This window comes from Ranitomeya imitator, chromosome 8, assembly GCF_032444005.1.
Source record: "Ranitomeya imitator isolate aRanImi1 chromosome 8, aRanImi1.pri, whole genome shotgun sequence".
Classification (NCBI taxonomy): domain Eukaryota; kingdom Metazoa; phylum Chordata; class Amphibia; order Anura; family Dendrobatidae; genus Ranitomeya; species Ranitomeya imitator.
In genome coordinates, this window is record NC_091289.1 from 161,740,551 (window position 1) to 161,755,196 (window position 14,646).

At 42.0% G+C, this 14,646-nt stretch overlaps 1 protein-coding gene across 1 annotated transcript in view; it reads right to left on the reverse strand.

Annotated features, from left to right (window-relative positions):
- LOC138648195 (ADAMTS-like protein 2) overlaps positions 1–14,646 on the reverse strand; it is an 80,953-nt gene that overhangs the window by 30,770 nt on the left and 35,537 nt on the right. Inside the window, exons 4-6 of the mRNA XM_069737705.1 lie at positions 4,525–4,627; positions 3,571–3,716; positions 1,452–1,569 (exon numbers count right to left, since the gene is read on the reverse strand). Of these exons, the coding sequence (XP_069593806.1) occupies positions 1,452–1,569; positions 3,571–3,716; positions 4,525–4,627 (367 nt within the window). The remainder of the gene's footprint in view (positions 1–1,451; positions 1,570–3,570; positions 3,717–4,524; positions 4,628–14,646) is intronic.

Sequence of the window (14,646 nt, forward strand, 5' to 3'; positions counted from 1 at the left end):
TTGGGATTTTCCGTTTTTCCGTGTTCGTTTTTCACTCCCCTCCTTCCCAGAGCCATAACTTTTTTATTTTTCTGTCAATTTGGCCATGTGAGGGCTTATTTTTTGCGAGACGAGTTGAACTTTTGAACGACATCATTGGTTTTAGCATGTCGTCTACTAGAAAACGGGAAAAAAATTCCAAGTGCGGTGAAATTGCAAAAAAAGTGCAATCCCACACTTGTTTTTTGTTTGGCTTTTTTTGCTAGGTTCGCTACATGCTAAAACTGACCTGCCATTATGATTCTCCAGGTCATTACGAGTTCATAGACACCTAACATGACTAGGTTATTTTTTACTTAAGTGGTGAAAAAAATTCCAAACTTTGCTAAAAAAAAAAAAAAAAAAAAAAAAAAAAGAGCCATTTTCCGATACTCGTAGCGTCTCCACTTTTCATGATCTGGGGTCGATTGAGGGCTTGTTTTTTGCATGCCGAGATTACGTTTTTAATGATCGCATTTTGGTGCAGATACGTTCTTTTGATCGCCCGTTATTACATTTTAATGCAATGTCGCGGCGACCAAAAAAACTTAATTCTGGCGTTTCACATTTTTTTTCGCTACGCCGTTTAGTGATCAGGTTAGTGCAATTTTTTAATTGATAGATCGGGCGATTCTGAGCGCAGCGATACCAAATATGTGTAGATTTGATTTTTTTTTATTGATTTATTTTGAATGGGGCGAAAGGGGGGTGATTTAAACTTTTATATTTTTTTTATTTTTTTCACATTTTTTTTAACTTTTTTTTTTTAACTTTTGCCATGCTTCAATAGCCTCCATGGGAGGCTAGAAGCAGGCATAGCACGATCGGCTCTGCTACATAGCAGCGATCATCAGATCGCTGCTATGTAGCAGAATTGCAGGTGTGCTGTGAGCGCCGACCACAGGGTGGCGCTCACAGCTGCCGGGGATCGGTAACCATAGAGGTCTCAAGGACCTCTATGGTTACTATTCTGAAGCATCGCCGACCTCCGATCATGTGACGGGGGTCGGCGATGACGTCATTTCCGGCCGCCCGGCCGGAAGTGGTAGTTAAATGCCGCTGTCTGCGTTTGACAGCGGCATTTAACTAGTTAATAGGTGCGGGCAGATCGCGATTCTGCCCGCGCCTATTACGGGCACATGTCAGCTGTTCAAAACAGCTGACATGTCCCGGCTTTGATGCGGGCTCACCGCAGAGCCCTGCATCAAAGCAGGGGATCTGACCTCGGACGTACTATCCCGTCCGAGGTCAGAAAGGGATTAATCTAAAAACTCCGATTGCATCAGAACGTCAGCACCCAGAAAACTAAGTGATACATGGCTGGATTCAGATTCTCTTTGCCTACATCAGGCTGCTCTCAGATGAGGGAGCCAAAACCTGCTGACAGATTCTCTTGAACTACTACTTTATGGTGACATGATTACAAAACGTACCCAAAACACATTTCCTGAAGCTTCCAGATACCCTATAGCATGTACTACCATCACCACCGCAAACACCACATCTGTCTGGTGATCTGGATGAATACAGATTTCCATCACATCCTACTGGCTGCAAATAAAAATATACATTTATTGGAGGCAATAAAACCATAAAAAGCATAATATTAACAAGAATATAGAGCAATACAACTAAAATATAGAAATCAGCTTTGGTAAGGAGTTTAACATATTTTACAACCCCCTACCCTTTGAGGGTCATTTGGATTTGTAAATGTATAAATATATTGTGGCTGTCACTGACGAATGTGTACGGCCTATCTGGGAACAATTGCTAGTTGGTACAACTTGGTGCCATTGCTTCATCTATGTTCTAGACTTGTTTATGACACCATATCTATGCAGTAATTGCATTTTTGCACTGCACATTTACACGTCTCACTTACATTTGCAATTAAAATTATTCAACCCCTTTTGCAAGTTAGGTTTATTAGTAAAATTTTACAAACCTCCTGCTGTTTTCACTAAACCAGTCAAACAAAAACTATTTAAATTGCTCAACAAAACTAATAAAACAACAGGCATCTACAGATTCAACACAAAATACCACTTTTAAATGACTACTGCAATCTCACGGTAAATATATATATATAACTTGGCACTTGAAGAGGTAACGTGAAGCAAGAAAATTATATGATTCATGCTATCCACAAAATATATCCAGCATATTATTTAACGTTTCGACCCTGAGTCTGGACCTTCATCAGAATGGTACTGAATGAAATGTAGAACAAACATGTAAGTGCATAGATATATACAAAATAGAACAAAAAAAAAAGAAAACAATGGAATACTTTAAGAAACAAAACAAATGACAAATCTTTTTGTTTCTTAAAGGATTACGGTACATTGTTTTCATTTTTTTTTCTTTTTTGTTCTTGTTCTATTAAGTATACAGCTTTGCACTTATACGTATGTTCTGCAGTTATATTTACAGCACCATTCTGATGAAGGTCCATGTCAGGGTTTCCATCCCTCAGTGTGTCTGGGATGCAGTTACTGACGGCTCAGCCATACAATCTGGTACAGGGACAAGCTGAAGCTGTCAGTACTTTCATTGACAGACAGGGTGTCCAGTCTGGTGCAGGTGCGTGCTGATTTGTCGGCATTTTGATTGACGGCTTAGCCATCCAATCTGAGACTTGGAGGTACTGTCTGTCTCCAGGTGTTCATTGCCCCAGGTGATTGTCCAGCTTTTTAGCTGGGCTGTTAGGCGCAGCTGTCAGATGTAGTTTCAGCTAAGTGTCGTTGGTTTTCTCTGTGCCTAGTGTTTTGTTTGATGATCTTTCATTGCCTAACCTTGGACCTCGTTCTGGCTCTCAGTCTGCTTAACTCCTTTGTTCTGATCTTCTGATCCACTATCCTCTTGGTATTTTGACCTTGAACCGTTACCTCACTATACTTTGTCTCTTCCCTCTGTTTATGACATACCCTCCTGGATTTTGACCTCAGACTCCATGACTATCCCGACTAACGGCTTGTCTGTGAGAAGTGACTCAGCGTCACAGTCCAGATTCAGGGTCGCAACGTTAAATAATATTTTGGACTTATTTTCTGGATTAAACGAATAAATATTTCTTTGCTTTACGTTATCTCTTTGAGTGCCGAGTTTTTCATATATTTATCTACATGGATTGCCACCCTACTTGAGCACCAACTGATCAACATGGAGTCACATATATTACCACTCAGAAATATTCACCCCCCCTGAATAAAATCCCTAAAACCACTGCAAATTTGTAAAAATAGATGTCTCAAACACCAGATTCAGCTAATCAAGAGACTAACCAATCATGAGAAAAAAATACACATGAAATATCTGGCCTATCTAAGGGTTTGTGGACTATGTGCCAACAGTAAGGATACAAGCAGCGCTGAGTATATAGGATGCACTGTCCAGTCTGAAAATTACTTGAAAAGCTTTTGTGCCAATTTTAAAATATTGGAATCTTCATAAACATTCAATATACAGAAAGGTTGTACTATATGGATGTATAATACAAGAATGATCATTTACAAAATATACATGTGATATACACAGCCACAGAGGTACCTCACATTTGCCGTTGATACAAACTCCCTGATATGTCCTGTCTCTACAGCTAGTTCCATCATGGGCCGGTACCAAGAGTTGCCTCTCTCTGGTTGTACTGGTGCACTGAAGATCACAAGGTTTACTGGAAATGCTGGTATAATCATCTAATAAAGAGAAAATTATATTATTAAGATTCTGCAAATTAAAGTGATTACCAATAAAAACTGCAACTGAATTTTAGTGGGTAAAATATTAACTGGAAAATAAAATCAAGAAAGACTCCACCAAGATCTATCCACCAGTACTAGGATCTCACTATCATTATGTAATAGAAGGAACAAGTGCTGCAGATAAAACTAATTTTTGCCTGAAAATCATAATCAGCAATAATACAAATTTGTCTTTATATCAACTATTATACATAATAGCCAATATTTATCAAACATGATGTAATTCGCTGCAAATCCTAAGTGTACTCACTTCAACTCCCCCACTCTATATGACGCACCTTACTTATAAATTTGGCACAAATTGCTCAAATTGAACTTTTCAAGAATAGTTATACGCTTCCCAATGTCCGATAAGACCCAGAAATCCCCAAATTGTGATTTTTTTTATGCATATTAAAAATAAATTTGTAAAAATAAATATAAATACATAAATAAAAATAAATATATTTGTTCTATTCCTTTTTAAGACAGCTATGACCTCTCTAGAGAATGCAACTTTTTCTGACTTTTATGTAGAAATGCATTCATAAATATGCCATACTTTATGAAAAAAGGTTAAGCTCCCTATACATACTACAATGCCGGTCCAACTGGGAATGCTCGGACCTTAACTTCTAGCTATATATACAAGTATATGCCTACAAGGCTGATAGTTCAGGTAAGGAGATCATTGGTCAATACGAGCATTGAGACCAAACTCAGACCATGAAACATACCCATCTAAGTGTTCCCGTTTACTTACCAGGGTATAGTGGTACCCAACGGTGATACATTTTCCCAAATGCCTTAGCATTAAATGCAGAGCACTGATACTGTTTGAAACTGGCAGATCCAGCTGGACAAAACTGAAGAGAAAGAACAAAATATTTTTTAGCTCTATGTTGTCATTACTGACATCTGGACCTTTATATTCAGGGATTCTTACAAAAGATAAAGCACAATATTCTTTTGAAAAAGTTATAATCTATTTATCTAATCAGTACATATGACAAATAAAAATATGCTGGACATATTAGTTAGAAGAAAAATGCAAGAAGTTGATGACAGATGAAATAAGACTTTTTTCAAATGTACAGTATATCATACCAAATCAGAAATTTTCCTTGAGTTTTAGGGACATAGAATTTACTTTCACAATGAAACGTGGCCAATGGCAAAGTTCAGCTGATTTATATTTTTTTATTTTAGTCCTGTGCACTAATTTCCTAGCTTACGCAGAATTTGATTTTATTTATTAAATGGCCTTCAACTCGGTCCCGAGCCATAATGTCTTGATGAATGAACGATCTGTAGGAAGATCAGTCTCGCCCAAGCCTAGCTAGGTCCACCAGGGTCTTCTCCACCATTATCTTGATAGTATCAAGCCATTGGGTTGCTGGTCTACCTCTTCACTTTGTTCCTCCTACTCTTCCGACCATGATGTCCTTGTCAAAGTGATTCCTCTCTTCGTATGATGTGTGTGATGCTAGTCTCTACTCAAGGACAAGCTGTGAGGCAGGGTAGTCAAGAATACTAGAGTCAGATACCAAGAGGGCTCATCATAAACAAAGGCGTAAGGCAAAGGCATAGTCAGGTCACAGTATGAGGTCAGAATTCCAGAAAGGTAGCGGATCAAGATGAAGGAGCAAGGTAAATGGATGGTCAAAGGCAAGGTCCAAGGTCACACACCAAAGAGCAAATACAGGAACAAACAGTACACAGCAAGAGCACACCACTTAAGCTAAGCTACAACTGGCAGTAATTGGAGGCAGAAAGACAGCTAAATAGCTAGGTAATTACTCTGAACAGGAGACATATAGGAAACCCTGACATGCCCTGTCCCTGATTGGACTGAACTGTCACCCAACACAATGACAGCTCAGCACATCCCAGCCCGATTGGATAGCTGAGCTGTTCATCACCATACTAACAGCCCAATACGCCTAGATTGGACAGCTGAACTGTCACTTGCTGCATCCAGACACATTGATAGGCAAAATTGTGACAATATGCCCAAAGTCAGCAAGTCGTAGCTTGGTCATTCTTGCTTCGAGTGACATGTCAGGCCAGATTTGATCCAAAACTGATTTGTTTGTTCCTCATGGTATTGATAACATCCTTCTTCAATACTACATTTCAAAGGAGTTGAATCTGTCTTGTTTCTTTATCGTCCAGGTACAGCATCCATATGTTGCCACAGAAAAGATCAAACTATGTACGAGCCACCTATTCATCGCCAGTGAAATGTTCCTTGATTTGAAGGCCTTGTCCAGTGACTTCATTATTTATTTGTCCATAGCTATTCTCCTATTGACTAGGTATTGAGTAGGTGAAAGTCCTTTGCAATGTCCAGTTTGTCGCCATCCATCTCAAAAGTGTCTCAGTCATTCATACCTGGCAGTAGTTAATATCTTTGCCTTCGTTGTATTGAGTAGCAGTCCCATGTTCAAGCTTTCTTAAATTGTTGCTGTCTTTTTAACAACAACTTGTATAAATGAAAACCACAGTTATATAAAAACTTTGTAATATCTTATAACAGAAATATGACTTTTTTTCTCCATTTATGAGACACTTTAATCTCCACCTCACTCTGCCTCAAAAACGTATAAAATCCATTTTTGTCCTAATACGATCCCAGACTTCCGTTCTTTCTTTTAGTTTACAGCTGGCTATGGAAGTTTATGGAGAAAAACAGAAAGGAAGCGGATTGAAAAGAAGAGGCACAAACACATAGACCCATTCTCCTTTCTTGTATGTGTTTTATTTCACCCTAAAGCTGGATTCACAGTTACACTGTTCAGTACTGCTGTATAATGTCATCCATGTTGCTGCTGCTCCTGATTATGTACTACATAAATACAGGAGAGGAGGAATCATGTGTGTGCTTTGTATGTGAGACATCATAGCAGCTAGTGCACTCTCTCTAGCTCAGAAGAAAATTAGAGATAAAGCCTACAGAAAGAAAAACTGGTGCAAAAAGACAAAATACAGGCTTGTATGGCCAGAAATAGTGGTCTTCCTTATGTAACCACGCATAACAACCTATTTTTAAAAGTCATTAAATTTCTGAATATTGGGGAGTACTATACCCAACATTTGGAACACTTTACAGCTCTGACCATAGCAAAAACAAATCAAGAAATTAAACAGCACAAAAAAAGAAACAATTGGGGCATATTTATCAAACTGTAACTCTTATCCCACAGTCTTAAGACCGATTTGTAAGGAAATTGGTATTTATACAGTCTAATAACAATCATATACTAGCTACATATGCCTGCTGCTCTCCCACAGCCGCAGACGGACTATAAGACACCCCCACACACAGTTTCCTCCAAAATTTTTCAGGAAAAAGTGCATCTTACTGTCACGCCGTAAACGTCGATAGAGGGGTAGGAAGGCGTACTGGAACCCGCACCTGTCCCTACCACTTAAATGGGGCCCTAGCTTTCCCTTATCTCGGGGGTACCTATGATGGTAAAGAGGCCCGAGCCGCCAGCGTATCCCTGTCTCCTGTGCAGGCCCTATCAGGGGCCCCCTCTCCCCCTAAAGGAGGTGGACTGCACCAGTGTAATAATACAACAAATAACAGTGTATACAGACAAGGTAACTAAAAGTCTCAAAACTCACCAAATGCTCACACAACCACGGAGGAAACACAGAGAAGGGAAGAGAAGGAATAAACTAGGAAGGAAAACAGGTTTAAACATGCAACCAAAACTGCAGACACCAATCTCTGTAACTAAACCTCCAACACCAACAATACGCTCCTTCAACCTCCAAGCCAGGCAGCAGAACTGATCACTGACACTAGCTGAAGTCTGGACTGGGTCTATATAGAGGATCAGATTACAAAATCCACTTCAGCTGAGAGAGACCCAGCTCTCAGGCACTTAGTAATAAAGTTAACTCCTGCACTGCTGGCACAAAGCAGCTAGGTCAGAATACAGGTGAAGAGCTTCTGTTCACTGTGTGTGAACGAGGCCCAGAGCGCTGCGGTTCTCTGGAACCTCTCTGTCGCGGTAGCCCCATGACACTTACAGCCTGAAAAATACCGTACATCATAATCCTATATCCTGCATGAAAAATCAGTCTGATTTTAAAACAATCTAGTATAAATTTGCACCATCTATTGACTTTGTACCAGAGATGGCTGCCAAAATTTTGGTGCATTTTTTTTTACTCATTATGTTACAAATTAAGCCATGCTACTTTTCATTGAGGTCACGCCCGCTAGTGGGACAAGCCATAAAAAGTGTTTAAAAGACACCATAAATATGGTAAAAGCACATTTTTTTGGAACAAATGACACCATTTAGCTTGATAAATATGCCCTATAGTATTAAAAGGTGGATATTTATTTAAAAAAAATAAAAAATTAATGCATGCAAAAAGGCAAAGCAGACATGCTACCACCATTATACAGGTTTTGGTACCACACAGTTTGCTATTCTGTAAAAGGGGGGAATTAATACAAAACATAGTCCACTTCAAAGACCCCACAGAGACGTATGGCGCGCCTTCAGGCTACACATGCTTGTGAATGAGCTAGCCCTAGTTATGTGGTGTCCGGAGAATGATATATGACTTTGGCAGGATCCTATGAGGGTAATTACATGCTTTACGTGGAGTAATGACAGGGCGATGTGTGGATAATTACAGGCTTCTGCATCACAGTTCTGTAGTAAGTGTAACGGGCAACAATCACATTACATTGGCCCATTCATTGTACCGGGTGACAATGATCATGTACAAATAGCTGTCTGCAGTTTACATTGGACCCAGACTGTTTGCTTATTTAGTGATATATGTAACTCCTGCACTGTAATATCGCTCACATTTCAATATAACCACCCAACGTCCAAAACACTACTCTGCAGAAAAGTTTAGCACTTACAAAAATAACTCTGTTTTGGGTGAACAGGAATGCAGCCCACGCTATGTATAGTTTATATGTGGTCGGAGGGGTCATAAAACAAGTATAGAGATACTATAAAGGGGCACATGACTGTCAGAATACACAGGCATTTTCTATATTTTGAAGAGACACTATTACCATTGAACTGGTGGGCGCAATAATGGGTGAAAGCAAAAGAGATCACACCAGCAAAGATCAATTACGATGATTGCCAATGGGGTCAAATTGCGACCTACCACCTACTGCGTTTCATCTGCAGCAGAACTCGCATGCCACCTGTCTGCAATTCGGCTGTTTTGGCACAATAAAATTTTGAGTCCCTAAAATGACTACACAACACCATGTCACAAACAAATTCCACAAATGCTTTTGGTAGAATGACTCACTTGTCTAAGAATGTGTAAAGTACGTCATTTTTAACTAACTTTTTGCTATCGTCATTTTTTTTTTTAAAGAGATGTCTTTTAGAAACAGCACCCCACCAGTTTGCGTTTCGTATTGCAGCCCGGCTTCATTACAGAGAATTGTGTGGAGCTACAATATGACATCCACCCTGTGGACAGGTGCAATGCTGTTTTTGGAAGAAGGCAGCTATGTATTTATAAAGTATTCATATTTATAAAGTATTCATACCCTGTGAACTTTTTCACATTACACCCACAGACTTAAATGTATTTCATTGGGATGTTATGCGATATGCCAACACATAGCAGCAAGCATCTGTGACGTGTAAATAAAATGATACATGGTTTTCTAAATAGTTTAAAAATATAAAACTGAAAATTGTGATGTGCATTTGTATTCACTCCCCCTGAGTCAATACTTTGTAGGACCCAGTGGCGTAGGAAGGGGGGTTTGGGGGGGGGGGCGGTCCGCCCCGGGCGGCACAATGCTGGGGGCGGCCGGCGCTGCAGGAGAAGAAGATAAAAAAAAAAAAAAAAGACGCCCCTTTAAATCTTCGGGCGGCGCCGTCCGCCGCCACGACCAGGGCCAGCTCCCCCCACCACCGGACCCCGCCCCCCGCTCTATACTCACCTCTCCTGGTTCCTGCGGCGCCGGCAGCTGCAGCGTCCTCTGACTCTGCGACGTCTCAGAGCAGAGGGCGCGATGACGTCACTACTGTGCGCGCCGCTCTGCCTCTCTGTCCTGAGCGTCGCAGAGCCGGAGAGACGCTGACTGCACCGGACCTGTGCTGGGAACGGGAGAGGTGAGGATTTTACTTTTTTTTTTTTTTTCTTTATGTCTGACTGTCTGGGGCTGGGGCAATGCTGGAGACCATGGGGCAGATTGCTGGACACACTGGGGCAGTACTGGAGACCATGGGGCAGAATGCTGGACACACTGGGGCAATACAGGAGACTATGGGGCAGATTGCTGGACACACTGGGGCAATACAGGAGACCATGGGGCAGATTGCTGGACACACTGGGGCAATACAGGAGACCATGGGGCAGATTGCTGGACACACTGGGGCAATACAGGAGACTATGGGGCAGATTGCTGGACACACTGGGGCAATACTGGAGACCATGGGGCAGAATGCTGGACACACTGGGGCAATACTGGAGACCATGGGGCAGAATGCTGGACACACTGGGGCAATACTGGAGACCATGGGGCAGAATGCTGGACACACTGGGGCAATACTGGAGACCATGGGGCAGAATGCTGGACATACTGGGGCAATACTGGAGACCATGGGGCAGATTGCTGGACACACCGGGGCAATACTGGAGACCATGGGGCAGAATGCTGGACACACTGGGGCAATACAGGAGACCATGGGGCAGATTGCTGGACACACTGGGGCAATACTGGAGACCATGGGGCAGAATGCTGGACACACTGGGGCAGTACAGGAGACTATGGGGCAGAATGCTGGACACACTGAATACTGGAGACCATGGGGCAGATTTCAGGACACATTGAGGCAATGCTGGAGACCCTGGGGCAGACTTCTGGACATACTGGGGCAATACTGGAGACCATGGGGCAGATTGCTGGACACACCGGGGCAATACTGGAGACCATGGGGCAGAATGCTGGACACACTGGGGCAATACAGGAGACCATGGGGCAGATTGCTGGACACACTGGGGCAATACTGGAGACCCTGGGGCAGATTGCTGGACACACTGGGGCAATACTGGAGACCCTGGGGCAGATTTCTGGACACATTGAGGCAATGCTGGAGACCCTGGGGCAGACTTCTGGACACACTGGGGCAATGCTGGACACTGGGGCAGATTGCTGGACACACTGGGGGTAATATACTGGACACACTGGGGGTAATATGCTGGACACACTGGGGCAGACTGCTGGACACACTGGGGAAAGGCTGGACACTGGGGCAGATTGCTGGACACACTGAGGGCAGATTGCTGGACACACTGGGGGTAATATGCTGGACATACTGGGGCAGATTGCTGGACACACTGGGGGTAATATGCTGGACACACTGGGGCAGATTGCTGGACAACATGGGGGTAATATGCTGGACACACTGGGGCAGATTGCTGGACAACATGGGGGTAATATGCTGGACACACTGGGGCAGATTGCTGGACAACATGGGGGTAATATGCTGGACACACTGGGGGCAGGACTTGAGGCATGGGCAGAATGTAGATACGGGGCATGATTGGAGACACGGGGCAGGATTGGATCATGGGGCAGGACGGATACGATGGAGGCTGGTGGGGCAGGATGGGGAGATCATATGGGGTAGAATGGATACTCATGAGGGCAGGATACGACAACATATGGCTGGAGCCAGGAATGAGATAAACGGGGCCAGGGTGGGGAATATTATTACCATAGGGGATAATTAAGGGATATTGTTACTGCAGTGATGTATTTATTTTATTTTTTGAGTATACTGTTTTAAATGGGGGGGCGGTCCTGTTACTGTGCAGAGTGACACTATATCACCTTTTTTTCTTCATGTGGTGTAATGTAGAAGTTGTGAAAAATTAAGTAATGTGTTCTGCAAGCGGAGCTCGAGATAACTGTGTTATTTCCTGCAGAAACGAGTCCTGGCTGGAAGGAATGATGGCGGTCTGTGCTGGATGAAAGATGAAGGACTTCACCTAGAGACGTCACTGGTGAGTCAGTGTTACCTATACACTGACACTATACACTGTATACTATATAGAGGTCCTGTGTATAATGTCACCAGTGATCTCTGTATTACCTCTACACAGACACTGCATACTAAGTACAGATCTCCTGTGAATACTGGCACTTATGGTGATAGTATTGTGGGGTTTTTTTTATTACTGATCAGTATTGTAGTATTCAGTCACTATGTGGTGGTAATATGTGGTCTGGAAATGGTGCGGTGGTATTTGTCCCTTGTATGTAGTATTATTCGGTCACTATGTGGCCTGGTCATGGTGTGGTGGTATTAAGTCACAGGTGTGGCATGTGGGGGTGACACCATTAGGCCCAGTTTAAGTTCTACAAAACAGGAAAACCATTTTTGGTAACCTTTGTGTGTATTGAGCTGGGGCGGGGGGGGGGGATGGGGGGGGGGGGCGCCAAACTCGGGATCAGCCCCGGGCGGCAAAAGCTCTAGCTACGCCTCTGGTAGGACCACCTTTCGATGCAACTACTGCTGCAAACCTTTTGGGCTATGTCTCTACCAGCTTTACACATCTAGAAGTTATATGTTTGGCTCATTCTTATTTGCACACCAGCTCTAGCTCAGTGAGATTGGGTGGATAGCATCTGTTTAACAGCAATTTTACCACAGATTCTCAATGGGAATTAGGTATGGACTGTGACTGAACCATACACACATGAATATGCTTTGATCTAAACCTTCTATTGTAGGTCTGGCAGTATGTTTAGGATCCGTGTCCTGCTAGAAGATGAACTTATGCCCCAGTCTCAAGTCTTTTGCAGACTGTAACAGGTTTTTCTCCAGGATTGCACTGTATTTAGTTCCATCCATCTTCCCATTAACTCTGACTAAAGCTGGTTTCACATTTGCGTTTTTTGCCGCTGTGTTTTAGCGCAAAAAAAGCATGCGTTTTTTTCCTATACTTAACATTAAAAACGCATGCATTTTTTGCATGCGTTTTGCTGTGTTTTGCGGCCGCATGCGTCTTTTCTATGCATGCGTTGTGTTGCAGAAATGCAATATGTAGTAATTTCTAGCGGCGTTTTTTTGCCGCAAAAAAACACATGCGTTTTTTTGCGGCAAAAAAACCTATTGCTGTCTATGTAAACGCATGCGTTTTTAAGCACATGCGTTTGCATGCGTTTATTAACGCATGCGTTTTAATAGAAAAAGACAAGAATACACACTGATAAACCAACTCCAAACCCTAACCCTTACCCTAAGGGATCCTAACCCTAACCCTCAGGGTTAGGGTTAGGATCCCTTAGGGTTAGGGTTAGGGTTAGGGTTAGGATCCCTAGGGTTACTAGGGATCCTAACCCTAGCTATTTCTGTTTAAAGTGCATTTCCTTGTTGATTTTGATGATTGGCAGCTGTCACATACTTCTCATCATGCGTTTTAAAAACGCAAACGCAGGAAAAAACGCATGTAAACACGTCAAAACGCCGCGTTTGTATTAAAACATGCAAAAACGCATGCGTCTAAAAAACGTTTACATGCGTTACATGCGTTTTTTTCACCACATGCGTTTGCGTTTAAAACGCTGCATTTTTAAACGCAAATGTGAAACCAGCCTAACTTGGCTGTCCCTGCAGAAGAAAATCATCCCCACAGCATGATGCTGCCACCACCATGATTGATGGTGAGGATGGTGTTTTCAGGGTGAGGTGCAGTGTTGATTTTCCACCACGCATAGCGTTTTGCATTTAGCCCAAAAACTTCTATGTGGGTCTCATCTGACCAGGGCACCTTCTTCCACATGCTAGCTGTATCACATACATTGCTTTTTGGAAACTGCAAATGGGACTTCATATGGTTTGCGTTTAAAAATGCCTTTCTTCATGGTGCTCTTCCATAAAGGCCAGATTTGTGGAGTATACAACTAATAATTGTATTGTGGATAGATTCTCCCACCCGAGCGCTGGATAATTGCAGCTCCTCCAGAGTGACAATGGGCCTCTTAGCTGCTTCTTTAATAACTGATCTACTTGCTTGGGAAGTCAGTTTATGTGGACGGCCATGTCTTGGTAGGTTTTAAGTTGTGCCATATGTCTTCCATTTTTGGATGATGGATTGAACAAAACTCTGGGAGATGTTCAGAGCTTGGGCTATTTTTTAATAACCTAACCATGCTTTTCTCTTCTCCACAACTTTATCCCTGACCTGTCTGGTGTGTTCCTTGATTTACTAATTTTATGACTTCTGGAGGCAATTAGTCACTCAGGATTTTATTTAGGGGCATCAAACTGCAGGGGCTGAAAAGAAACACAAGCTGCATCTTTCAGATTAATATTTTTAAAATATTTAGAAAACCATGGATCATTACCTTTTCAATTCACAAATGCTTGCTACTTTGTGTTGGTATATCACATAAATCCCAATAAAATACAGATACGTTTGCTAGTGTAACATGAAAAAATGTAGAAAAGTTCACGGGGTATGACTATTATACAAATATATATATACACACTCAATATATATACAGTTGAAACCAGAAGTTTACATTCACTATATAAAAAGACACATTTGCATGTTTTTTTCAATATCTCACAAGAAATCAGAATAAACCTTTCCCGTTTTAGGCCAATTAGCATTACCATATTTATTAATAATTGCCAAATGCCAGAATAATGAGAGAGAATGTTTTAAGTCATTTTTATTACTTCCTGCAAAGTCAAAAGTTTCCATACATTTCTTTAGTATTTGGTACCATTTTCCTTAAACTGAATGACTGGGGTCAGACGTTTGGGATGTCTTTCCACAAGCTTGTCACAATAGTTGGTCAGAATTTGGGCCCATTCCTCCTGAAAAAAAACTGGTTTAACTGATCCAGCTTTGTAGG